Raw genomic sequence first — 27,666 nt, 5'->3', positions numbered from 1 at the left:
ATGAATAATAAGAAACCAAGAAAATTGGCACGTTTTGAAATTCTTTAAACCTACTAATTCTGCTTAGTTATAGTTCTCTTATTCCATGGGAATTGAGGTTATAGATAAGTTAACGAAACATTAAATGAACACCGCCGAGTATTCAGGACCCTGATGACCGTTCTGAATTCACCCTGTTCCACTTTTACACCTTACTTCATCCTAGCAGCTGCGAAAGAGAAACTGTTTGAAGTTCAGAAATGAAAATGTGCGTGTGACCTATAGAAATATGTATTGGTATTTATACATAATTCTATTATTCATTTAGCTACCCTCGTACAATATGTGTAACGCAAATCAAATTTCTAAAAAAGATTACCGTCTTAACCCAAAGAAATATATATTCTGCTGCAGGGCAAAAGTGCTTTGGTTGATTTATGTGTAGGAATTCTAAAAAGGGCAGATAAATACCAAATACCAGATCTGCTATTTTAGAGGCATTGTCAGAATGTATCAGTAATATTTCATCTTACAAAGATGAGGTATCAATAATATTTAAATCGATTTTAAATTGCCACTTCCCTCTGATTGACTCCCTCTGATGTCCACAACACTTCCTCGTAAGAAGATAGTCCATCAAAGACAGGCGATTCTAATTGTACATATAAATCTGTATCTTTAATTCACGTACTGTCCACTAGTAGTACAATTCAGTCATCGGACTGCCAACAAGCTTATCTCTTTTATGGAAAATAAACTACTTTTCTATTACTAATACTATCACGACTTCTTGTGTAACGTAAATCTAATAAAAGACATTACCTTCTAAGCGAAAGGAAATGTAGGTTCTGCTACACCGCAAAATAGATCAGTGGACCTATGTGCAGGGATTTGAAGCTCATGCAAACATGCGTAAAATCAAATTGAATTTCTACCGGGATAACAAGTTTGAATTGAACAGGAGAGTCTAAATGCCAACTGTGTTGTGCGCAGGTGCACCTTGCAGTATAATTGAGTATTCCCATGAGGGTCTCCACCGCCAACTCGAGGGTTGGGTGAAGGAGCCGGCGTGATCACACGTGACCGGTGGGCGATAGATATGCCCCCGTTATACGAGTAGTCCCGCCTCAAGTGCTCACACGCAAGGAGCCAAGCTGTTGCTTCTGAGGAACAGCCCCGTAAGACGTCTCCGATCGCCAGGCATGAGGAAGGCATCTGCAGGCTGGAGGTACGGGAAGGTCCTCGCCGTCGTCTGGATCCTTCTCTACGCGGGGACGGCCGGCGGGGAGAGTCCCAGGAACAGCAGCGGCGCCAGCAGGAGCCGCAGCCGCAGGTACTGGATGCTCCGCCCTCCAGAGGGATATCAGTACACCGTCAAGCCGCCCGTGCCAGGTGAGTGCACTTTTTTCTTAACGGGTTTTGTTAAGATGCAAGGGAGTGGTTGACCACTTCTAGGTATTGACCTTAAGTTAGTGGAATATGTAGCGCAGGTGATTATGCTAGGAGATAGTGGTCTCAACCTGAATGAGGCAGCCGTCAATCTGACACGGATACAACGCCCGGCCACGAGCTAACGCCGACGAGTGGTGAGCGTTGTTTGTGATGGCTTGTAGGTTGTAGGACCCCTACTCTTAGCCATAAGTGGTTTTTTAACGGGGTATTTCCTTAAGCAACGGGCCTCCCATCCAAGAAGACTTCCCTAACCGAAGCTCGGTACTCGTCTTCACCTAAGGATTTTGGTGTAAAGTGCTTTTTCCAAGGACACAATAGTGGGGCCTTCCAGGGATTCAAACGCAGAACATTTAGATTCTATGTCAACAACCATAACCACAAGACGTCCCTGTCGTATTACATTGTGCCCGTTTCTCTCCTTGATAAATGAGTCCAAACGTAATTGCAACTACTCTGTTTTGCTTTTGGGCAGACAAACATTGCCCACCCACCTGTGCATGTAGTATGCCCTTCATGAGTGAGTGAGTGATTGATGGATGCATACCTCGGTGAAAACGCACTTAGAGACCTTACCTTAGACCTTTGGTCCTCCGATCCTGTGGCTACAGGCAGATTGAGCAGTAGGTTTCCATATAGAGACCATGACTGTACTATAAAATGACCCATAAAGTGAGCTAAACGTAAAATGTTCAGTCAGTGGCATGTTGTCCCTTTCTCCTTGATGAAAACCACCAAACGTTATCCGTGAATAATTTCATCAGGTTGGTGAATGACTGAATAGCAAATATCTTTATTCACAATGATGGCTCGTGTAAATGCTTGGTTGTGAATAAAGAAATTTGCAATTCGACCAAACGAGATGCGTTGGCAGGTGCTTTGTTCTACAATTGGGCAGGTAAGCATTTCCATGCCATTCCTTCGCGAGGCTCCCGTGAGTGAGTAAGTGATCGATATCACGGCTTTCGCGATAAGCCTGGAGGCGAATCAAAGTAACGCCGCGACAGACTCTTACACAGCCCGCGAAGCATGGATTATCTTCATATTAAATCAAAAGCTGATTTGAGTTTGAAATGATGAAACGTAGTCAAACGTAAAACGTAACGTAAAACGTAAACGTAAACTGTCAGAACTCAGTTAGCAACTGACAGTCATACTGTTAACATGGACGGAGGCATGGTAAAGACAAGTGGTATTTGGTAGCTTCCTCCGTCATGAAAAAGTCCAAATGTTATGTTTTTGCAGGTACTCTTTTTTACCTTTGGGCAGGTACATTTTCATGCCATTCCTTCGCGTGGTTCCCATGAGTGAGATAGTGATCGACGGCAAGGCTTTCACGATAAGCCTGGAGGCGGATCAAAGTAACGCCGTGACAGACTCTTACACAGCCCGCGAAGCATGGATTATCTTTATATTAAATCAAAAGCGAGTAGCAAATTTGGGGTCCGTGTATCTACCGTGTATTGAATAGTAACCGGTGATGTTTACTCATCAACTTATACTGTGTTTCGGTAGATTTGACCCATCGTCATGTGTATTTCGTTTATTTTGAAGGTGTATTTCGGCAAATACACGGACCGGCAAATTTGGGTTTGAAATAATGACATGTTGTCAAACCTGTAGTAGTGAAATCCTAAAAATTCGGTCCAACTTCTGATGGTCCCTTGAATGATTTACCCAATTGGCCGACGCATTCAAGAATCCCATCTATAGTGGCCACTTGTCTGCTATTGACATTTTATCAAATCCCTTAAATATTAGATAGAGTTCACTGTCGGTCAGTTTGGAAGCGAAGAAGATTGCAGAGTAGACAATTTGGAATTTGTTTCAATTTAATGGCTAACTGCAGAGACAATGTTCGTGGACTTATTAAATTATTACCTCATTGCAATAATAATACAAGCAGTCTTTATCTAAGCTGCATCAGCACACCTTTAGTAGGAAATGAGAAAGCTGTTTGCCTACGATACGCACTACCACTGCAAATCGCTTCATGGAAACTCGCCCTGATTTGATGAATGATATGCTTTATTGTACATTCAGGTACAGGCATTCAAGTAAAAAAATCGTAATAAAGTACATATAGTGACAGGACTGCGCTCATACTAATCTAAACATGGGTTCTAAAACTTTTCTAATGCATGGGTTCGGCGTCTTCTCTTTCTTATTAATTTTCAAAATATAGTGCGGTCAAAACGCCTAAAATTTACATTTTCAGTACTATTCATAGATTCAATGTCGGCACTATGAGCTGTGAAGGGTGGACGTAATTAGAACTCTAGGGAGAGCAGAGGTACATGGAAGTTGACAGAGAGCTATTAGATCATGTCTAGACAGATATTTGCCGTATAGCATGATTTTACAATGAGTGTCGACTGTCCAGTATAGTTATCACTTCACAACAAGGCTGGGTAGTCCAGTGGTTAGTGCGTCTGCCTCTAGGCCAAATGGTCTACAATTCAAATTCCAGCTGTTGTCACCGACATGCACGCTCCTGGAAAGGGCCGCAGTCCTTAGCCCATGGTCCACTGTTAATCGTGCTTGTCGAAAAGCTAGGAGAACCTGTATTAACTGCACGTAGCATCTGTTTTTCCTTTTATAACTTTCATTTTCATTTTCACTGCACAAGCAGTCATAAGGACCGCAGGTGTTTCACGTCCCCAGCTCTTTACCTGCCCGACTACCTGAGACAGCTGTACTTCGTCTTCCAGTTAGTAACTCATGTATATCAGCCATTGCCATATCAGCCATTGCCAATAGTTTGTAGGAAAGCTTCCACATTACCATTAGCAACGTTTTACATGAAAACTTCGGAAAATATATTCTGCACATATAACATAAGTGACTGGTGACGTTACCGCCAAGTATCGTTTTTATTACGATGAAGGCTTGCCGTAAATACTAAGTGGGTCCTTGCGGTACAGAGAATCAGTTTTGAACAGGGAAGCGTGACAACTCTATTTGCATCTTAATGGGGGAGTTGACAGAATCTACCTTAATTAGTTGCGAGAGGCCCAATTTTCCTCCAGTGATGGTCCCGTTTGCCGATCTAAACGTGGCTCCGTGACGCAATGTGGCTGATTGAAGTAGATTGCTAAGGAGCTTAAGCTGTAACGTTAAGTTTGGAAGGGGCTTAAGAGCTTAAGAAGGCAGGAAATGACTGTAAATGCCTTCAGCGGCCGGTAATGGTGATTAACTAGAACAGTTTGAGCGCAGCAAGTGAACGGAAAGACGATCAAATCAACGTGAGCGTGTCTGTATAAATTTACTCTTCAACTCCTAACCGCAGTTCTTCTGCACATAACGTCTGGTTAGTACCACAGATGCTGTGATTCAAAGCGAAACCTACTATGATCGTAAAGCTCGCATTGCTCTTAATGGTATTTGCCGGGCTCTTTTTGCTGCCAGAGCTACTTTGAGGTGTGTTTGGAATAATCAGAGTTTACGGTATGTGGTCCATTTCTGTGATTGCCGGTGAGTCGTTTACGAAGACGAAGAGGCCAAAGGAAAGGATGAATGAAAAGACACAGGATGGAATCCCCAACGGTAAAGTTTTTTTCAGTAGTAGGGATTTTTTAATGCACATCATGGGTTCTCTTCCTTCTTTGATTCAACAGTGGCATTTCTCTTGGATGTACGGATGAAAGTGACGCTTGGCGGGCATGCGGCAATCTGGCCGTACTTCAGACCCAAGAGAAAGTGCGCTATGGTCCGATTGATGAAAAATGCAAGTCCTTTGATTCCCTTTAGGCGGTCGTATCTCATCACGCCGACTGCCACCTGAGCGGGGACGATGGCACTTGTCAAACCACTCGTTTTCGTAGAGTGTTATGTCCATAAAATTGGGGCAATTTGACGAGACACTTTAGCTCGACTGTCATGACTTTAAAATGGTTTTATAACTTCAGTATCACTATCAGTTTGCATCTCCATCATCTTTCTGAAGATTTGCAAATCTAACAAATATCAACCTTCAAATCATATCAATGAATTTCAAATGGTTGTAATCATTGCTTTCTTGTCTCTACCTAGAGACCTAAGTAAATCCTAAAGTAGTATCCTAGATATGATATGTTACATCACCATTTTGAGCTACTCTGTTCTAAAATCTATAGCCAAAATCAAATGAGATTCTTCCAAAGCTATTCTACATCAAAGATGATTATGTAGCTAATGATAATACATATGGTTCATGCGCTCCCGTAGAGCGTTACTATATCGATTCCCATGTATTTCCATGTACTTGTTTGTCTGCAATCAGCCTTCGGGCATGAACTTGTAATAAAGTTATTGTTATATTATTAACTGTAGCAGCACCATGAGCAGCAGAGTTCATAAAATGCAACACAAGTTGCTACAACTCATATTGTGGCATGTTTCGCTGTTAACTTCGCACCCTTCAGGTATGGTTACAATCAACGTAATTACTTTGACGCAGTTCAACGATTTCTACGTGCTGTGATGCGCTCCGTAGCGGCAGGCTCCAGCTCGAGACCGTTTCCACTTTGTACCTCGTTACTCGTGAATCTGAGTGGTTCATTTGTATTCAAGGCGATTCCTGTTCATGTTGCACATCGACGGATTCTTGTGGGGGCTGTTCGTTATCTTAGATCCCCTCTAATCCCTGTATAATAAGCAAATCTTCGCAGCGGGGAAAACAATTCTAGGAGCCGTCAAGATCGATTCAACCTCTCAGGTTCACTTTTGACATGTCTCTTGATCCTTGTATTAAAGAATGATCTCACTGTAGATCTGACAAACAAAATGTACATCAGAACATCGTTTTTTACTTCGCCTTTTGATGGACAAGGACGACGTGGCACTGCACTCAAGTATTATATAATAACTTATTGTAACGTACAGAGAACAATATACCCATTTCTTACAGCTGGATGGAGTGAGGAAAGTCGTGTAAAGTGCATTTCCCAAGGGCATAACATCGGTGGCGTCAGTAGGATTCGAACCCGGGACCGCTTGGTTCTGGGCCGAACACCCAGGCGTTACGCCACACGATCCCACAAGAGAATCGTTGGTGCATGAGTTGGAGTGTATGCTCAGTTGGCAGTGCGGTCTCCATGAAATGAAAGATGTCTTCCCGAGCACAGTCCGTCTGCCTGCCACTTTCACCGACAAAACTTTCACTCATCATAACTCCAGTTGATCCTCTAGTGCGCACGGGCACAGAGAGGAGATATATCAGGTCAAATTCCACGAAATCACAACCAACTCTTCCCAGAAAAATGTTGGCATCGCATGCTTTGTGGACGTGTAGCCATCAGTTATCGTTTATGTCACCCGTGACGTCTAATGCCACTGCAAAGCGTCAGAAGATGCCATCGGCACATCTTGATGTATGGGCGTAAGGTTAACTGCATGAGTATCTACCGACTGTTAATTGCAAACTGTGTACGTTGTTTAGATAACGTATTCTTCATTGTGTTTCAAGTGAAAGGAAGTTCACTTGTGACAACCCTGTTCTAGGTTGATTCTTCTTTTTTGTATTTTGTATAATTGGTTCAAAGCATCAGCTGGTGAGCTCTTGACTGGGTGTCTGTTGGGTTGAAGTTATCTAAAGACGACTCAACCCGGTTCAATGGCCAAGTCAGTAGAGTGTTCGCCTTGCATTCGGTAGGTCGTGAGTTCGATCCCCGACCGAGTCATATCAATGACTTTAAAAATGGTACATTCTGCTTTCTCTGCTTAGCACTCAGCATTTGGGAAAGAGTATGGTAGTTGAACACACAAACCACTACCAGTGGATTAGCCCCCCCCCCCCCGCTGTAGTAATTGCACAAAGTTGTGTGGCCCAAGGGCTATTGAAAGGGAGATGAGCGCCGCCATATGCACCATCTGGTGCGGGAAGGATTTCAACTTTTAACTAAAGACGACTCCAGGGAACAGTGAAGGTGGTCTTGACTTAGCAGCTCCGGTAGATAATTCTAAACGGATTGCCGTGATTCAACGCCCTCGGTTTCTCGAAGTCTTGATGAATGTTTGGCATATCTAGTTTAAGATACGCCAAAAAGCAGTTACTCAAACAAACAACTGGATATGATTTTGGAAACGGTCAGACGTTTCAAGTAGCATCCACTACTTTTCGTCAGTGACTGTGAGCAAGATCAGTTGATCTTGAGTCATAGTTCGTGGTTATAAACCTGCTGTTCAACTGATCTTGCTCACAGTCACTGACGAAAAGTAGTGGATGATACTTGAAACGTCTGACCGTTTCCAAAATCATATCCAGTTGTTTGAGTAACTGCTTTTTGGCGTATCTTATTACCTGGATGTCTAATCTTCATCGACGTATCTGGTTTAAGATCCGTTCCCAGACGTCCCATGATCATGGTGATTATCAGCCGTTGTCAGACCGAACCGCCCGTCTGGGAACTCAGCCAAAAGCTATAGCTCACGGCGTGAGATCCCAGGTGCAGTAATGAATTTGTCTGCCAAAGTGTTAAAACTGATAAAAGCGAGATTGTTGAGAAGCCAATAAGTGTCTATTCAAATTTTCCTCTAACGTCTTTTAAACTGGGACGGACACCAAATTTGGTCGGACTTCCAGGAACTCAAGAAGGCAGATGACTACAATGGTCGTACCTCTGGCGTTTACGAGGCATTTGTTTTCCTATGAATAGTACAAATTCAGAATAGCAAAGTGCTTTTATTCACAACCATGTATTTACATGAGATAGTGTAAATACTCGGTCGTGAATAAAGGAATTTTGCTATTCTCAAGCGAGATCATTCACGGAAGAAGGAATTCAGTTTACTTGCGATGATTGAATGCCTTACGAAAAATGTCACAAAATCTATACAGATGTCATTACAGAGAGGTGCTTAACAAGCATGTTAAAGTGGATCTAATTTTCAGTTACTTTCATGTCGATGGCACAACGCAACCCTTGTTAAGCCCCCCTCTCGCGGGACCCGCGGCACGCTGGCGGCGTCGCTGCGGCCGATCGAATTGACAAAGCACTCAACAAATTTCATCGACAAAAAACAGATACTTTTAAGCTTTGTGTGTTTTGTTGTCTTTTTGGTCATACTTGTACGTTTGAATGATATTCCCATGATTATAAAGTCTAGGGTAACACATATCCAGTTTAGGACGCATCGACGCTGCCAGCGTGTCGCGGGTCCAGTGAGAGGGGGGCTTTAGATTTAAGAAATCCGACAGTGGATCCACTGATGTATAAATCCGATTTAAAAGCACCTCCAGATTTTGTTAGGTTAAACACAAAGGAGTTTTTTCTTTATCAACCTGATAAAATGTGACAGGCTTGTGTTAGATTGAAGAAATCCGCGGTGGATCCACTGATGTGTAAATCCATTTGATCCGATTTAAAAGCACCTCCAGATCTTGTTAGGTTAAACACAAAGGAGTTTTTTCTTTATCAACCTGATAAAATGTGACAGGCGTGTGTAGCGACAATCCGTTTGGAGTATTCATCAAGTTACGAGCGGCCCGGCTCTCCGAAAGCTTTCATATACACCTCACTGATTCACAAGGACGACTGTCACGATCCATTTCTATCAAGGTTCGATTTGCACTTCCGCTGTCTAAACCGATCGTAATATTTCATTGGTCCGCTGGTACTTGATCAATATTGCCAATCTTTTCCCGGTAGAAACACATGCAATGCGAAACAATGAAAAACTGCCACCACCACTAAATGGATTCTAGTGAAGGAAATGGTAGCGATACTCTCATTTAGATGCCACTGGTGAAATGTCGAGAGTGCGCGCTGGCGTAAATGCGGGTGCGACAGTGGAAGTCACGGTTGAAGGCTCCCGGGAGTGTACCGAGTACTTTCGAAAAGGAAGGACTTGCAGGAGCATGCGTGATTGATACATGAGGTTCTATAGACAAGGCCACGCGTCGACTGGCATCCAAAATCTACTGCCAAGAACTTCATGAAGCGTGGTAAAAATGGACGGCGTTTCCTGTTCAAGTGCACAAGAGGAGAAATATCAGGCCGAATTCCACGAAATCACCATAGCTCTTTCCCGGATCATGTTGACCTTGACTGTCCTGTGGGGCATGTAGTCATGTCATAGCTAAGTTCTATCTACAGTGGCTTCTCACAGCACAGCAAAACACCGCACATTCCCTCCTTGCTGACTCAGAGGAGTGCTTCTACTTTTTATCAATATTTTAGCAGTGAAGGAATAAACGTGGAAGAAACGAGAAATAAGATAAAGGTGAAAACGTATAACTTTACTTGTCGCTGTCTGGGCAAGATAAAGTGTTAATCATCTTTAAAGGTTCATTTAGCTATCTTGACTTTGCATGCCACGAGCTATCGCGTACATACAATTCACCTGGATTGTTGGGTCTTTAATCGAATATCAAGATAGATATGAAAATCACAATCAATCGTTGCAGTTTAAGCACAGGAGACTGATTTTTCGCCGTCATAACAGCAACAGCATGAGAACTATATTAGGTCTATTATAATCTATTGATCGTGAGAGAAGCGAAAGTTGCCAGTGGAGTAGGATCTAATCACTTCGTGACAACTTAATATAGACCTTCGCTAAGGGAACTATGGAAGGGCAACAGAGGCAATGGGAGAAAGCCCAGAGCAACCTACATTTATAACCTACGGGCTGACACCAATTTGGAAGATGTAAATGGAATCCCAAGTCCCTAATGGGGGTCAGTGTGCAGTGGAAAAGACTTTCCGTTTGGTTCAAGTAAAGCCTTGTAAGCGAATATAAATGGCTGTATACACGTTGATACGTTTGGAAAGGGGGCCAATTACCATCTTAATAAGCCAAAGCGTAGAGAATGGGAAACATCCGTTTTTCAAAGCCCAGGGGATGCAGCTGACCAGCATCTGGTGTTGCCGTTTATATTGACGATATCCACCGATTCCTTGTGGAATTCTACAGCATTTCTTCGGGTTATTCCGTTGCGATGTGGATTATGTGTAGATAACACGTTCAGAATAGCGATAAGAAGAATCAATCCCTAGCCCTAGTATACATGCAGATTTTCCACCTGTATCTCTGATGCCAGGATTACGTTTCCAAACTGGGGCCCGAACGGGCTGTTTGCGGGAACGAAGAAAATAACACCGTATATCAAGAAATTTACACAAGTTATGCTCGTTGATATTACTCTTGCGTCTTGTGTGTTTTCTTGTCTCTTATATGATACATTTCGTAAGCTGCTGGCGGGGCACCGGTTTGTCTAATATTAGATAAGTATGCTGTCAGCTGACGCCCTGAAGACTGCAACGTTCAACACAACATCGACGTTAACATATTCTCATTACAAAGTACTTAGTCTGCAGTAGATTCACGCTCTACTCAAAGTGTTCCCTTGTCGGTCATTTGGGCCACAGGTCTGCCTGCCAAAACCGTTTGTCTTTGGTGATGGATCTTGTTTCACCACGAGGCCATACAGACGGGACCTTGTGCGCGGCCTGACATAGCTCCTGCTGTTTTTCTAAATTAGCGCGTATTGCAACTGGCAACATGAATCGTCAATATTGACTGTCATGTTCTGACTTTTCTCGGTTAGCTTAGTACAGCACTTTTGTCTACCATGTATGTTTAACATACATGATGAGTAAGTGCATATGTTTAACTCGTGTATTGCGGTAAATCTTTCGTTTTTAAGTCATACGATAAACGGCCTGTACCTAGCTTTTCGAGGCATGAATATACACGTAAAGGTATCTAATCAATTGATTAAATTCCGCTTAATGTCTAATATTATCAATTACGTATTGTTATGAATTGTTTCATTAGGAAGGTTGTGAATGATTCAACATGCACTGCAATCAAATAAAGACAATAGATATACACTTGAGAAAGCCATGATTGCTATTGTATAGTATATATTCCATAAATCTTATTTTCTATGGTTTACTATCCTCTACCTGGCTCTAGACATCACTGGAAAGAGTAGATAACATAACAGAGGAGTTGGCCAGCCGATAGATACAGTGCCAACTATATCTATCGGCTGGCCAACTCCTCTGGTATGTATTTTTGGACGATTTCTACTCTATCCAGCGGTGAGCCACGCCTGGAGCCTGGTAGAGGCCATGATCGTTTTACCACAAGGTGGGTTCTATTTCTAATGAATATATGTACTACATGTTTCGATAGATTTTTCACGGGACACAGAGCTTTAAAAACTGTGCGAGAGGTTAAGTATGAGATTATTTCCGCTAGCCTTGATGAATAAATGCGCCAGTCAACGCTTTGCTCTGATTGCCGCTAGAACGGAGGTCAATCCGGGATGGTTTGCCTGCATCTGCAGATCCTATTAGAGTCGACGTCGCGGGTAACTAAGACATGCTCTGATTTACTTCGCTAAGCACCTCACGCACAAAAACAGCAATCAAAGAAGTTTCCAACCGGAATGAAGTTTCTGACAATGAGCCAGATCCTGACCCTTTAGCCCTGGTTCAGAATCCCGCATAATGATTTAAACCTTCAGTTGTATGGTTCACGCATACTCTGATGCACCTGTGTCCTCTGAAGTACGTACATTGCGGAGTTTGAAAGTTTATGACAGCATTTATATAAAACTTCACTTCATGTTATGTTTAACTTGTGGAACAAATTGCCACCCATTGAAAATCAGCTTACCATAAAATAAGAAAGGACAAGCAATGGACTATCTATCATTGTGTCTATGCGAGCATTCTTTTATAATTTACCGTCTTATAGACAGGTGGAGTATATCTCGTTACCACAGCTGGTTGCGATGATATTGCGGGCGTTACTTTATAAGCCTCACATGGATTGAGAATACAGCCCAGAATAAATAGCATTGTATATTATGCCATAAAACCAGTGACTGTGTTGCATGATTAGATGACAGGATCCCACGGTCGATATGACTGCTTACCTTACACTGTAGATTCATTGGAGCGCGGCTTCGTGATTCTTATGTGAGTTAGATATCGTGTCCAGATCAATGGATTCTCCGGTGTGAAGGTCTCACGGAGGTTATGATACTGCCCACGGAAGCGCTACAAACTCGTGCAAGCTTAACATCCTTCAGTTTATCTACTCATGCAGGCACGTGTCTTGTGCACGGAGGGGTGCGTAAATGAAACGTAGAGCCCGAACTTAGCGAAACTAATGCAAGAAGATGAACAAGTTCGTAGAGAAATGTCCTTCAAAGATCTGCGATCTATTTTGACATTCAGATACGATAGGCGGCAAATTATGGGGTACGTGTAGTTTTGGTAGACTGTGACCTGTCGCCATGGTAACGTACAACACAGCGCCTGCCTGTCTCTGACATCTTCCTCCATTTGATGTGACGGCAATTTGCTGGAGTAAACCTCACTTTCCTAGTCATCACGTTTATAGAAGACACCGAAGAGTGATGATGTACCCAGCAGATAATGGTCTGACACGAGGCAGATGATTGCCTAGCAACTGATAGTAAAGATGACCCGCCTCGCTTCCCGTGCAAACACGACAAACTAGGGGTAGACAACCCACCGGTGTGTGACCCAGGATGGTCACAGTGAGCCAGCCATTATCTGATTTTGTCACAGAGAGCAGAATTGCCAAGCTGTATCCAATTTCTAGCGGCGTCAGGGCCGTTTCAGGAAAATAAGACCAAAGGTAAAGCGAGGTTGCCTCGTGAATATAGAATATGTGTTCGGCTGACTCTCAGCACGCGCAGTTGTAGAAGCCTAAACATCCGTCAGACTAAGTAAACTTGACACCTAAAGCCTCCCGTTGCTTATTCAACAATAACGATTCACACCAATTACCTATAAACGTACCTGACAAGTTTCTCGTCATTTGATCCCATGTATGTCTAGGTACAAACAATTAGGTTGTATCAAGACCCTTGGTACAATGAACAGTTTTGCAACTTGTGACTAGAATAGATATTCCATCCATGTTTCGCTCAGAGAAAGTTTATAGAACAAAATTGTTCTTCTATAACCTTTACTGCTACGCCTCACTGTGAGTTATGCGTTGGCCTCGTAATCTAGACTGCGAAAGCCCAATAACTTAATATCAATTCGAAGCATCTTCAATCCTTGTTGGCTTGTAACATTGGAGATAGGAATCAGCGCACAGCAGAGCCAATATTTCAAGTCTTTATTGCACAGTTGGGCCATGACTGGACCTACGGCAACAAAGAAGCCCATTCCTCAGAGGACACATTACCTCACACATCGCTTCATGGATTCGATCGCTGGCTGCATTCCAAAACCAAAGTAGAGAACTTTTTTTTGATATTCAGTTCGAGTCTTTAGCCAGCAGCTCGATTCTCAACAATCTCATACTCCGGACAACACAATACGGATATCATTGTGTTGGGAGACCTCGACCGACAATTTGCAAGTATCGTGATTATGAACTTACAGCGCGTCATGGAAGACAGGGACGTTTTGGAAGATAGAGTGGACTAATTATGATAGTAGTAACCAAAACAGCCATACATTGAAATTCACCGGTTCTTTTCGAAAAGAGCAGGGGTCCTTCCCGGTGTGAGTAGATCAAAACCATCCCGGTCAAATCTAAAAAGTGCAAGCGAATTTCTCGCTCTTACTCTTAGTAAGAATTTGAGCTAAATGTAACACTGACTGGCCATTTCCTCAGGACATACACCAGCAAAAAGCATATTTTCCTTCAGGCACACGGCCTGACTCATTGTATTACGGGTTCGACCATTGGCTGCATACAAGATAAAGAAAGAAGTTTCTGATGAATTCATTTTTTTTTACTTTGCTTCTCGACCGACAAGGACGACGTGGCATTGTACTCAATTTTTCGTAACTTTGTTTAACTGTGCCACGTACAGAGAACAATATACACATTATATTTTACACCTGGATGTAGCGAGGAAAGTCGTGTAAAGTGTTTTTCCCAAGAGCACAACATCGGTGGGGTCAGGGGGATTCGAACCCAGGGCCGCTTGGTTCTGGGCCGAACACCCTGCCGTTACGCCACACAACCCCACTGATGAATTCCCGGAGCTTATTAAACAAGGTCAAATGTGCGTTTTTTTCCATTTAGGTTAAAGGTCTGGAGTCTGGGTCAAAGCAACGGCAACAAATCACGTCAGCGAAACACGGAGATCACTTTTTGCACTATTTGTCTCATTCCAGTAGATCGAGCGCGGCCTACATCTTCAGGCGATTTAACATCCTTCATGGTCTATGGCAACATTGAATTGGTTGCTTGAAGGGTATTCAAAAGTTACCTACATATGAGACGTTGTACTTCTACACAGAAAGGTCACTACAGAGCTCTGCTGCATCCAGGACATCCAGGGAAAGTGGAAAGGCAGCGTGAAGGTCACATTGTAACTACTTCTGATAACTTACTGCAATTATCGCAAGTTTTTTACTTCTAAGTTTTAGGTTAAGTGTGTTCAATTAGACTTTTCCATTAGTTAAAGGGATCGGGCATGTGCCTTCAAGAATTTTTTGTTGTCATACTATATCATCTTAATCATATTTGGTTATAATCTAATACATCATGTCAAGTTTGTATTCTTATCTTTTCACTTTTATGTCTTGTGCATATATGTTTAGTGGTGGCGCTAATATAAGTTTGTCAACTTGAGTGCGCTACCACCACGTAAATGACGTACGTAATCTCTTCTCACTTGAAAAGAAAAAGTTTCTTTACTTCATGTAATCACCAACTGAATAAAGCAGTCAAAGAAAACTATGGATGTACTTGGCAGCTTGGTTCTGAACGCGAACCCCACTTGACTGAATTACATGGTAGTGTATAACCGTGTGCAAGCAACCCTCTTAATGGAAGGGTATGAACCACGCGGATGAAGGACGCCTTTGAACTTTTAAGTCTGAGTCTCGCGTAGCAATGACCGTAATTGTCAGTGACATAACATGTGGTAGCTAAATTACCGGAAATTGCCGAGCATGTTGTTAAGTATGTCGGATTTGATAGTCACACTTCCCCTGTCTGGCTGTGAAACATGCAATTACGGGAATAGAAGCGTCAGACAAAGGCGTGGCAAATCATCATCCACCCTAGCCTGCTGCTTGTTACATTTGAGCGGTAATAACGGCTCCAAGGTTGTGTTGGGCGATTTCTGTTGAGTGCACGGCATCTACATGCTGTTATGCAGAGTGCTCTTTATGATCTACCTTGAGGATTGGAATAGCTAGGCTAAGCCTTTGTTGAACATGAATAGTTAACGAGCTCGTATACATGCTGTTGTTCAGAGTGCTCGTAATGATCTGCCTGGAGATTTGGCATAGACCAAGCCTTGTTGAACACGAATAGTTAACGAGCTTGGCGTAACACGCGCGGCCTTCAACGCCCGGAGCCTAAGGTTTTTATAGGCTTCACTCTGAAGGCTCTTTTCACGTACAAGTTTCAACGGTACACAGTTTTGTGCAAGTCCAACGGAGAGAAACTTCACCAATAAAAGTGGCATGGTCTATCGATTCCTGCGAAAGTGAATCATCTTCAGCAGATGCGGCTGACTTCATTTTGACATACAAGCACTAGTGATCACTGCGGGGTCAATGACCCCTGATCATCAAAGCAGCAAGTGATTTTGAGCAACCTCGGTGCCGACCCTGCATCTGGATGTGAAGGACATCCGTGCAGCCCACGATGTAATCATACCGGGTGCCCGTCTTTCTGACATCAAACCGAAAGCTGTAAAATAGCAAATCCTTAATTTCTGTTACACTACATTCTAATTTCTGTTGGATAAAGTTTATGTTATCATTATTGTTAATTTATGTTACCATTATTGTTAATTTATGTTACCATTTTTGGTATCATTATTGTTAATTTGTATTGATAACTACACCTTTGTTACTATTTTTTATGATTTCATATCTATACACGATCAGTTTTTGCTGGATGGTTTGGTATGTTATTATGAAAAACCAATAAAAAAAATGAAAAAAAGCAAATCCACCGTGTAGTGAATTTGTATATCGGGTTATAAAAACCTCACACATCAGCTCGTTTCTGACCACAAGTTTATGCCCGGAGGAAAACAAGATAACAATTGAACGGTTGTTGATCAGATTGGTTCGACGGGGTACTTTTGCTGTAATAAAATGATCGTTGCGTGGCTCTACGGGCTGTAACTTAGTTAGTGCGCTGATAAAGACGCTGCTGTACGGGCGCCAACGGTATCAAAAGCCTCATATGATGCATCAGGTAAGCCCCCCTCTCACTGGACGCGCGGCACGCTGGCGGCGTCGCTGCGTCCTAAACTGGATATGTGTTACCCTTGACTTTATAATGGGAATATTATTCAAAACGTACAAGTATGACCCCAAAGACATCAATACACACAAAGCTTAAAAAGATTCGTTTTTTGTCGATGAAATTCGTTGAGTGCTTGGTCAATTCGATCGGCCGCCAGCGTGCCGCGAGTCCAGTGAGAGGGGGGCTTTAGGAATTCAACGATATCAAAAGCCTCATATGATGCATCAGTTAAGAATTCCGACTAGCATGTTGGTCGGTGGGAAAAGACGGCGTGCTTTCAAGCATGCACAGTGTTGGAGCCTACGTCTGCCGTGGCACCGAGTCAAGGCTGATTCTTCCACATGCGGCGGCGACATGAAAGGTTTTTTCTATGGTGTCACCTTGACTGAGAGGCGCAAGTAGTGAACCTGAACGTACAGGAATTACGCAAACATGGAGGACTTACGCCTCTATCTAATGCTACGGGCACGAACGGGAAATGAAAGTGTATGTCAAGAAATACGCGCACATTATGCTTAGGATTGATATTTTGTATGCTTGTGACCTTTGTTGTCTTTTGTATCATACTTTTCGTTCCTCCAAACTGCCCGGCTGGGCCCCGTTTCGGAAATGTGACCGTAGCATAACTGGACCCGCGATACGTTGGCGACCTGGCTGCGACCGAGCGATTTGACAGAGCTGTCAACGAATTTCATCGATTAAAAGCGAATCTTTTTACGTTCTGTGTGTTTTGTTGTCTTTAAGTATTATTTGTACGTTTTGCATGCTATTCCCATTATAAAGTCAAGGAATTACGCAAACATGAAGAATTCATGCAAAGATAGTCATCCATAAGTAAAAAATGATATATGGAATCTGCTGTCAACACCACATGCGTTGTATTGCATCCATTGAGAAGCACATAGACTAAGGATCAAAATCCAATATGGCCATATACGTCCAGTAATGAAAACACATCAATTCCAACTCCAACGAGTGAGAAGATGTATATGTCGAGTCTGCACAATCCAAACAGGGCAATCTGTTTCACGTTGATTAGAGGCACATACTTACTATGGACTGTGTGTAACATTCCACTTAAATGGATGAATTTTGATGACAGACCTGTCGTCTGATGGGAATGTTTGCTACCTTGTACACATGAGGGTGCATCGATCTAACCAGTGTTAAAGCAGGTGTAATCAGACCATTTGTCAACGGATCTGTCATTAACGAGCTGCGAACTCCGCTTTTTGATCGATTATCCATCCCTAAGTTATTCCGCCTTGCACAAGTTTGGGATGTGGACGGATGCTCTCGAAAATTCAAGGTCCTTGGCAATCTTGCGTGCAGGGAACATTTGTTTGCTGTCAGAAGCTTTCGGCATTCGATCTTTTCTTAGATGCTCAAGCACAAGCTCGCATGTCACATCATGTTCAAGTTCAAGAGATGGATATGCATTACGATGTTGACCTTTCGCAAAGCCGCTGTGAAATGCAGGCCAGCCATCCTTGAGCAAAAATGCCTTTGACTTGATGTAGGAGAAAGGTCTTGACCTGAATAGATTAACTTGTACTTCTCCGCGGTGTTATTCTTGAAAGGCCTTTTTAAGTGCACGCTATTTACATGTACATAGGATGGGGCAGGGTGAAGGAGAACGTGAACACATTGCTCATCGATTGGTTCAGAGGTGTTTGGGTTGAAGGATGGGTGGCGTGCATGATATAACTCTTGGACTGAAGAGGACATCTTAAAATGTCACGACGGTGTTTCAACGGACATCTCTTGCGCCTGCAACATTGGGCGTTCCTACTGTATCTAATCCTCTCCTCGTGAATGAGGGTCTGGGGTCATGGTTGCCTGTACTACCAGCCTTCTCCATGACGTCTTATACATGGCTTCCGTGTGCACTCTGTCATGAACAGCTTGGTGCTATCTATCTATCTCATGTCGTGACTCTAAAAGTAACCGATGCAAGTTTAAACCTGCGGTATTCATTATCATACAAAATGTTGATCAAGTCCTTTCTACATAAACATGTTTCAGTTTCAGTTTCAGTTTCAATCAGATTCTTTAAGGTGAAATACGGGCGACCTTCTTTTACCATCAGGAGTCCTTTCCTTCTGGTTCAATGTGAGGTGAAACGTGTCTAGTGAGTCTTGAAAGTGAAACGTTTCTAGCGTCGCTTGACTGTAAAGATGGCTGGAAGGCAGCCATAAAGTTGCCTATTCGTTGTGTATTGCTACCACGTTTCGTTGAATCGTGGTGTAAGCTTTGTACCGGCATTCTTACTCTTTCGTTCTCACTGAAAATGATTTCTCTTCCCTGCAGATCGCTGGTTAAACGTCACCGTTGCAGCACACTTACAAGGATTTGGATCTGTGTCTGAGGAAACAATGGTACAGTCCGATTTACAACAAGTAAATAAACTTATCCAATATAGCGCTTATGTTATATGATTAGCTCCTCCTTCTCCCAGCTGCCATTCAAGTTCTACTTCCGAACCAACTTCGGTAGTTTGCGGGAACCAAAAGTATGAATGAAAAGAGAACTAAACACACAAAATCTCACAAACATTAGTCACAAGTAAAATTTGTGTATATTTCTTGATGTACTAGTACATGTTTAGTTTTCGTTCCCGCAAACAGCCCGGCCGGGCACCGGAGCTGCATCCCTAGTTAGTCAGAGTCTGTGTGACACAGACTAACCCTTCGCCTTTCCATGTTAAACTCTCCTCTCCAGGCATCGACCCTGCAATAACAGAAACGGTCTGAAGATTCAGGTCATCTCATTTCACGTCTTGTTGAACAGACACGTGTTTGACAGCAGGATAGATTGGATACGGGGAAGATTGATTTTGCTCGCTTTCATGTTTTGTCTTCAAAGGATATATTTGGAAGGTCTGATAAAAAATCGAACTTGTGTAACCAAACTACTGTTCAGGTCCGGCTGGGTTGAAGCACCCTCGGGGTGTGTCCTTAAACAACATTTCAAGCCCGATCATGTCGAAGTTTGGAAAAATCAATTGTAAGGATGTATGTTAAGTGGCTGTGAAGCAATTGCTAGTACTTGAGTTGAATAGTGCTGACGTATGTTTAAAAGATCGCACAGTTCCTAGAAAAGTCCTAATAGTCTTTGTGCACTCTGAGAAGTATACAACTCGGTATCTCTGGACTGGGAAACGAGATATTTTGCTGACTTTAGTGGTTCTGTTGGTCAAAATATCATCCTATTGTCTGCAAACGTTCCCAGGACTTCCAGGCGACCATCCAGATCGTCCGTGAGTGGCGCGACCCCCGGCTGCTGCCGCTTCCTGAAGGCAGGCCGTTCCTGCCCGTGGACCCCGGGGCCAGACTGTGGACGCCTCACATCGACTTCTCCAACCTGAAGGAGGTCAAAGTCGCCAGCGTGCCGCACAAGGAGTTCCAGAAAGAACCCAACATGTGGGTCACCGCGGACGGCAACGTCAACGAGTTGTCACGGTTAGTCCTGATTTACTTTCAGAGGCTCCATTTCCACGCAAAAGATAATAAAGACATCAATGGAAGCGCTCATTTAAAAGACGGTTGAGGAATCTGTCAAATGTCTAGACTCTCACCGGTCTCAACTATCTGGAATTCAGAATTTGTGTTTACCACATACTTCTTGACCTAGATACCGGCCACCTTTAATGTTCAACACGTACGTATCATACAAGGTGAAATTATACTCATCGTTACTGTATTGATGTCTCAGGTATGAGATAAAGGTGACGTGCAGCATGAGTCTACAGAACTATCCCCTGGATAACCAGCTTTGTAGCATCAGGATGGACGGATGTAAGTACACGCATCTTCTTTACATTCACTCTCTACACAATCAATCCGCAACACAGACAATTGAGTTGAAATCCTAGTGTACATCCATAGTGGCATCAGTTGCACTTTAGACGCCATATAGGAAAAGGATCTCTACTGTAAGTGCCATTGAAATGACATTTCCTCTATTTTCACGTACAAATGTGGTCTTTTCTGAAAACATGTAATTGTATGTAATCTTTAAATCAGTTGGCTATTTTGTGCTCTTTGGTTGGACGGGCCGTGATGTCACATGCAGGGGAGGACTTAAAGGATTTAAAGATTGCATAGATGTTTTCAGAAAAGATCGAATGATGGAGGACATTTCATTCTACTGGCATTCTAATACACCCGTGCGTGAAGTACGTATCGGATATAGCTAGAGCAAAGAGAACGTAATCTGCCGGTTGTGCTCTTTCAATACCCAATAGCCCAATAGTCGTTTGCAGACGGAAATTGCAGCCATGATATATTTTTTGATCACGAATAGCTATAACCAAATGGTGTACTAAAATCTAATAGGCTTGCCCTATAATAGGCAATTTTGGGTGGAATCTTAATTCATGCATCAGGTCGTTCCAACCCACACGACATCTTTAACAAACGTTTTTCTCAGCGACAGACAATTCCTTATCTACTGCCAGTACATCCCGGCACGCCCCTACCTTTCAGCACTCAAATGCCAAGGTTACTCTAAGCAGACGTTAACGACATTTTAACGACCGTTGTAAGTGGTCCCAGGATATTACACGGCTTCTGTATTTAATCAATATTCTGTGACGACCTCTTGTTCAAAGAATTTGCTCACCAGCAATTCAGCACACCCCGACTACAATCAATATGCCTCTTCAACTTTTAATGCCACCGAGTATCTTAATTCTTATAATGGCTCGTTTATCTCTAATGTAATAATCCTCCCACAACACGGACAGCTCTAGTCACGTCTCGCTGGGTCTGTTGATGAGCAGAACAAGGTTGATTTGATTTGATGATGAGTCGGATTTCCCTGGAGATTACATTTCTGGGCCTGCTGCCAGCACTTTGTAGAGTGAGCTAGGGCGACATATGGTGATGGTTGTGTAGCCAGCTAGTCACTTGCAACGAGGTGTGGTTTCAAGCGCGTATCTGATGTTAGAGATTGTCAGCATTGTTTAATCGGATTTCGCAGCCACCTACCAATTCTTACGCCTATTGGTGATGTCCTGGAGGTAGCTCGTGGAGTAAAAAAGTAAAGGTAGTCACATAGCCTTTATGAGGTCGTTACGACAGTGGGTTGTTATTTACTGTGTCTAGGGCATAGTATTGGAAGGCGGAGCCCACCACTCTCCTTCATTTTACCGCCCCAACTGAAGTCAGTTACCCATTTTTCGCCGAGTTAAGTGCCTTTAACAACGGCGCAACATTCGAACTCAGGACCCTACAAGGCTAGGTCCTTGGCCAAACACCCTAACCATAAGTAAGCCAACAGGACGCCACACATGTTGAGTAAAAAGTGTCGCTCTTCTCTCCACAGTTGAAGGAGTCCTCCTGGCCTGGGGAAACCCGTTTATATGGGGTGGCCACGCAACGGAGCCGTTACTGACTGACGCCACGGCGATCCACTCTCAGTTCAGACTGAGGGAAATAGAGATAAAGGCTTATGTCAACTCATTCGACCTCAGAGTGGAAGGTGAATATCGAATCGTACTTTTACGTCGTGACGATTTATGGAGGAAGACAATTCTTTAAATGTCGGGTGAACCAATTAAATCCTGAGTTATGATGCCAAGACCTTTGTGCACACAGAATGTGCAGTGAGCCTTCAAGGTAAATTTGGTCAGGTTGTCAAGTGTCAGAGCGCACCGAGGTACGTTATAATCACTCGTGGGGAGCTAATGTACACCTGACGATATAGGTTATACATGTACAGCCTGGTAGAATGGACGTGGCAGGCTAAGTCTAATGGGCGCCAGTAACACGACTGAGGACCCCAAGGGCTTATACTATACTGCGAATTCGATCAATATGTACCGTGGAGACATCTAGAGCACCTTAAGAAGCTGATTCTTAACGTTCTGTATAGCAAGACTTACAGTCAAACTTGCACTAGTGATCACCTCTTCATAATGACCAATTGGCCACTGTTTTGGGTCCCATTGCGTACAAATTTTCCCATTAACGCAAACATCAAGAATATCCTGATTATCCAGTCTGCAGAAGTCACCAGTCTACTGGGTTAAGTCCACTGATTGGTCACTATAGATAGGCTCGGCTGTAGTAGGTACAGCTATTTGCTGGTATCAACAGTGTAGAGTAAAGTAGGATCGATGTTATTATGCGGCATGTGCTTTAGCCAAGGGTACCACAGTGAATACTACTCTCCAAGCAGAGCTAGGGTTTCGGCTGGTTTTTGACGTGTTTTAGGCGTTTTTGTTGTGTAGCAAACCCTTGGGTTTGCTACACAACAAAAACGATGACAAAGTAGAAGGCATGACAAAAACGCCTAAAACACGTCAAAAACCAGCCGAAACCCTAGCTCTGCTTGGAGAGTAAGTGAATACTGCACTAAAACTGTTTTAGCTGTTGAAACACAATGGCGTAGACCACATCGTAGTTTTATGGATTGTTCATGCATCGCCAATATAAAATGGCATTGTAACCATAACGCCACTGATAATTCCTAGTCATCATCATCATAGCTGTTTCTCTCCACCCAATTCCTATTGAAGCTAAATTATCATATCATTTGAGTTGAAAAGTTATCAAGGTGCTTCTAAAGACTCCAACCATCGAAATTGAGTAGAACCAGTCAGTATTGTCCTTAAGTAGATGGCAAAGGGAGCACCAAAACATTGAGAGTAGATATCTCTTGGTTGAGTGCAAAAGAAACCCTTCGTTAACCATTTTGGTTTCCATCAGATTGCCTTTGATACCACATTTGCTTTCCCCTGCAGGGAAAGGCTGTAAGTACTCCAGCTACATCTGTGACTACCGCGCGGCTGACGCCTGTCTGGTGGATAACTCCCGGTGTGCGGACACGCTCAGCTCTCCGGAGTGCGACTACTGCACCTCCTTCCCCGGAACCTGCGACAAACACACAAAGACGTGCAACCTACTGGCGGAGGGTAGGTGGGCGTGCAATATGTATCCTTTAATCAACATCAAAAAGGTACAAGGCACAGTGGTGAAGTACTCAAGCAACTGCTAATAGTAGCATCACCACAGGAAAGAATGAAATAAAATTGACAATGACGAAAACATGTACAATAACGAATAAGACTATAGTATTTAGCTTGGTCAGTCCGAATTGCAAAAATAACAACAGCAATCATAGTATATTGTACAATATATTTGCCTTCGCTCAAAGTTAGTCTTGCCATTGCTGCCGGTGCTGTCACAATTTCGGGGGCACTTCATCCTGGCGTTACGTAAATGAGAAGGAACACACACAGACGGCTAAGCATTGATGAATAGTTCCAAAAGTAGACTTACTTCAACTCATGACAAGTGGCTATTTCGCCAAGTACGTATTAAGCACCTGGGCTGATAGAAGCCTATATCTGCAAACACCCTGCAGGACACTACGGAGATCAAAGTCTTTACAGCCATTTCCTACATACTAGATTAAAGTATCATATTATGCACATATACGTAAAAGTCTATCAAAGTCCTATGCTTGTGCATTTCATCGTGTGATGGGGAAGCTGATGAGTACTATTCTGTGTTTCGAACACTCAGCCAGTCCTGTTAATGCTAGGGATGGTAAGCAGTAATCCAAACGCTCGAAGCGAAGCATATCCAGGAAATTGTAGTGGCAATTATGCTGCCTATACTAAAGTATGTGATTATCCAAGACTTATTAGACACGCCTCACGTAGACAGGACTTAAGCTGAGTGTCTAATGGTCTGGCGGTACAAGCATCAGGTGGTATGCCCAAGGAAGCGTACTTCTCTAGGCAGTAATCAGGCTCGCAGAGGCACATGAGTCAACCACTAATGTACTTGTTGGTTACATGCCAAATCCCGCCTGACAACTTGCACTGGGAATTATAGACCCGTGTGGATACAGCTATTTGTGTGAACAAAATAAATCTTTGAGAACAAGCGTTCCACTACCGGCATTGTCATTGGGATAAAGTGCAGAATCGCACCCCAGCGTTATCTGCACCGAATTGAAATGAAGCAAAGGAAACCCGTAGATGTTAGGAGATAAATATGTCCAATTTGCCAGAAAGAAAACGTCGCTCTTCCCCTGCTTCGTGCCTGCGTTAGTATATTCTTTACATAGGCCCGTGATGCAGTACTGGTGTGAATTGCGTCTGGCTTTCTTCAGGGATGCAGAACACACCGTAATTATTTCAAGTATTGATTTCTTTTGGGGCACAGCAACACCATAACAGCCCCACAGCCAGATTTTACGCCTATGTTACATCAGTCAATCCATATTGTGCCCATTCCCACCAGTTCTGGGTGGTCGTTATGCGACGAATACCATGCAATGAATACGGAATAGTTCGTCAGAAATCACATCGCACTGGCTCTAAGCAGTTTGCATCGAGGTGATATTCCGGGCTCCACATCGCCAAGACTGGCACGGGACAGAATGAGTCGGAATATGTCAATGGAAGGGTTTCTCCTCAGAGTGAACAACACCCTGCGATGAAGATGATATCATGTATTCACTTTGCGAAGACCAGGCAAGGCCTCTCACTCGTATATCTTCCTCTTCCTACAGCAACCTCCAAGACGTTCACGTCTGTGGAGATCCAGCTGCACCTGTCCAGACGTCTTGCCTACCACCTGATGCAGATGTACATCCCCTCCACATCCATCGTCATCATGTCCTGGGTCTCCTTCTGGTTCTCCATAGACACCGTGCCGGCCCGGGTCTGCCTCGGCGTCACCACGGTCCTGACCATGACTGCACAGAGCTCCCGCACGGCACCCATGCCTGAAGTGTCTTACGTCCGCGCTGTGGACATCTGGGTTGTGGTCTGTCAGCTCTTCGTCATCGCTGCCCTGCTGGAGTATGCTGCCGTCGACTTCATACGGAGAAGGGAGGAACATAGACCACAGGTTCATATGGTTCATTTTACAGTCTCCCACTGTTGGAAACTTAATTTCCTCGCAGATAATAACTTTATTGCACAACAATTGTAAAGGATACAAGGTATGGCAAGGTACATAGATAACATTCGATTAGGCTAATTAGTCTATCTTATAAAATATGGTGTAGTAGTATGGGATAACAATTGGATTTTACAATCATTGGAGGAGTTTCTAACGTCTAGACATTCTTTGATATACTTCCCAATGTATACCATGCATGGGTTGTCACATTTCATATTGTACTTCAATTTGCTATTCAAGCCCATCGAGATAAATCCTGGTAGATCCGACGATAGCATTGAGCATTGCCACACATTCCTGAGTTGGGCAACCTCGTTAGACTTACAACAATCAAATTACCAGGGGTGCCTGGACACAGTTCATTGACACTATGTAAAAGAGAAACACTACGATAGAAAAAGTGGACTTAGCTCGGGCCAGCCGCCCGAAATGATGAAGATGATAATGTCTCTGAATTATTTTAGAAAGCACAAAGCATTGATGGCAAACATAGAATCATAATGACAAAACATCCAAATCTTCCATTCAAACAACATCTGTTGAAACATTATGTCCCCACTATGTACATATTGGTACATGAACTACAAATTGCCTAATTGTGATTCTTGTTGTTACCACTCAGAGCCACAACAACGGGACATTACAGGTGGTGTGCACGGACCCCAAGGTACCTGACCCCGCGTCCAGCTGTAGGACACCCCCCAATAAACCCTGCCGATCGCGCAGTCCTGCAGACAGAGCCAAGAGAATCGACTACATCTGCCGAGTGGCCTTCCCCACACTCTTCATCCTCTTCAACATCTTCTACTGGCCGTTCTACTTGTGCTTTTGAGTGATATCTAAAAAAAACACACTCAGCACCGAGCCACCCACAGACTGCTGAGTCATTGTAATGTATGATGAAAATATGATATTTTGATAATATTACTAAAAATGGCCAATTATGAAACTTAACTCCTGGTGATCGTGGCGTCGCCAGGTGGCTTGATGAATATGTAAAGAATAGGTTGGTAATTGACAAAAACTTTATGATTGGGCCAATATTATTCTTTCCGCCGTCTCCGATTTGAAAGGTTCTTCCCACAAGGAACATACTGTACACCGTAATAGATGTATCTGATTATTAACTGTAACACAGACAAATTGACACTTAAGGGCTTATTTCACAGTGCATTAAGGTCACAAGGGTACTGTTCCCATATTCGTAAACAAACTGACAGCTTTAAACGCATCTTTATGTTAGCTACTACAGCGGCAGACTGTCGCCGGCACAATCAACAAGCCTTATAGATGTAATCAATCAGAACAGCGCTCTCAGACAGAGGGAATTGCCTTGAGGGTATTTCAAACCTACTGTGATTTCTCATTTCAACGGCACTTTATCTGGAGGAGTCACGGTTCTGGCAATCTCTCCAGACTGGCGAAGGGCTTAACAGATTTTATAAATATGTCTCTTGAGCATCGCACAGACGTTTGAAAGGTGAGATAAGCTCATAGACAATTATCGTGCTGATGGTTTGACGTTCGAGCAGTGCCCCACAGACTTGTACATATCAGAAAAAGGCCCAATGGGAACAATAGCGTTAATTACTGTGTTCTTGTGCGGTATGGTAAACCGATGGTGACACGTTTTATGTCACGCCACTAATAGTGAAGGTATTGCTGTATGCGTCTTCTGACTGTAATTCATTCATTCATATGATTGTTGTCTTAATTGAGCACTATGGGTGAAAGGCGCTATTCCTCAGCTGACAACACTCGAGCAATAGACACGGTGTATCTAGCAATATACATGCTCTTGTTATTTGTACTAGACGTTCTGATTATTGGTAATAGACTTGTTTCTGTACAGATTATATAGGTTAGTCGACTCGACACTAAGACCTTATCATTTCCACACCATGTACACAAGAAAACACATATTACAAGACTGACGTTACTGGTTTTAGTGCTGTTGAAATGTGTGCAGTGAACAGTTGAGGTAATGCGTGTTAAAATTGTGTACAATGTATACCATGTTTAACCGTATTGAATGTAAGTGGAGGTATGGAATTCTATGTGACGATATGTAAATGCATTTGGGAGCGAATACAATATACTGTACATACTTCAA

At 43.2% G+C, this 27,666-nt stretch overlaps 1 protein-coding gene across 1 annotated transcript; it reads left to right on the top strand.

The window, feature by feature from the left end:
- Positions 1-1,007: 1,007 nt before the first annotated feature.
- LOC136439091 (glycine receptor subunit alpha-2-like) lies at positions 1,008-27,666 on the top strand. Its single transcript, XM_066434262.1, has 8 exons — positions 1,008-1,371; positions 18,940-19,007; positions 19,861-20,090; positions 20,344-20,426; positions 21,958-22,113; positions 23,378-23,548; positions 25,159-25,499; positions 26,176-27,666. Exons 1-8 carry the CDS (start codon positions 1,182-1,184, stop codon positions 26,383-26,385), a joined length of 1,449 nt encoding a protein of 482 aa, XP_066290359.1. The 5' UTR covers positions 1,008-1,181; the 3' UTR covers positions 26,386-27,666.

The sequence above is a fragment of the Branchiostoma lanceolatum genome, chromosome 7, assembly GCF_035083965.1.
Source record: "Branchiostoma lanceolatum isolate klBraLanc5 chromosome 7, klBraLanc5.hap2, whole genome shotgun sequence".
NCBI classification, from domain to species: Eukaryota; Metazoa; Chordata; class Leptocardii; order Amphioxiformes; family Branchiostomatidae; genus Branchiostoma; species Branchiostoma lanceolatum.
This window is presented reverse-complemented; position numbering and strand designations above follow the sequence as displayed.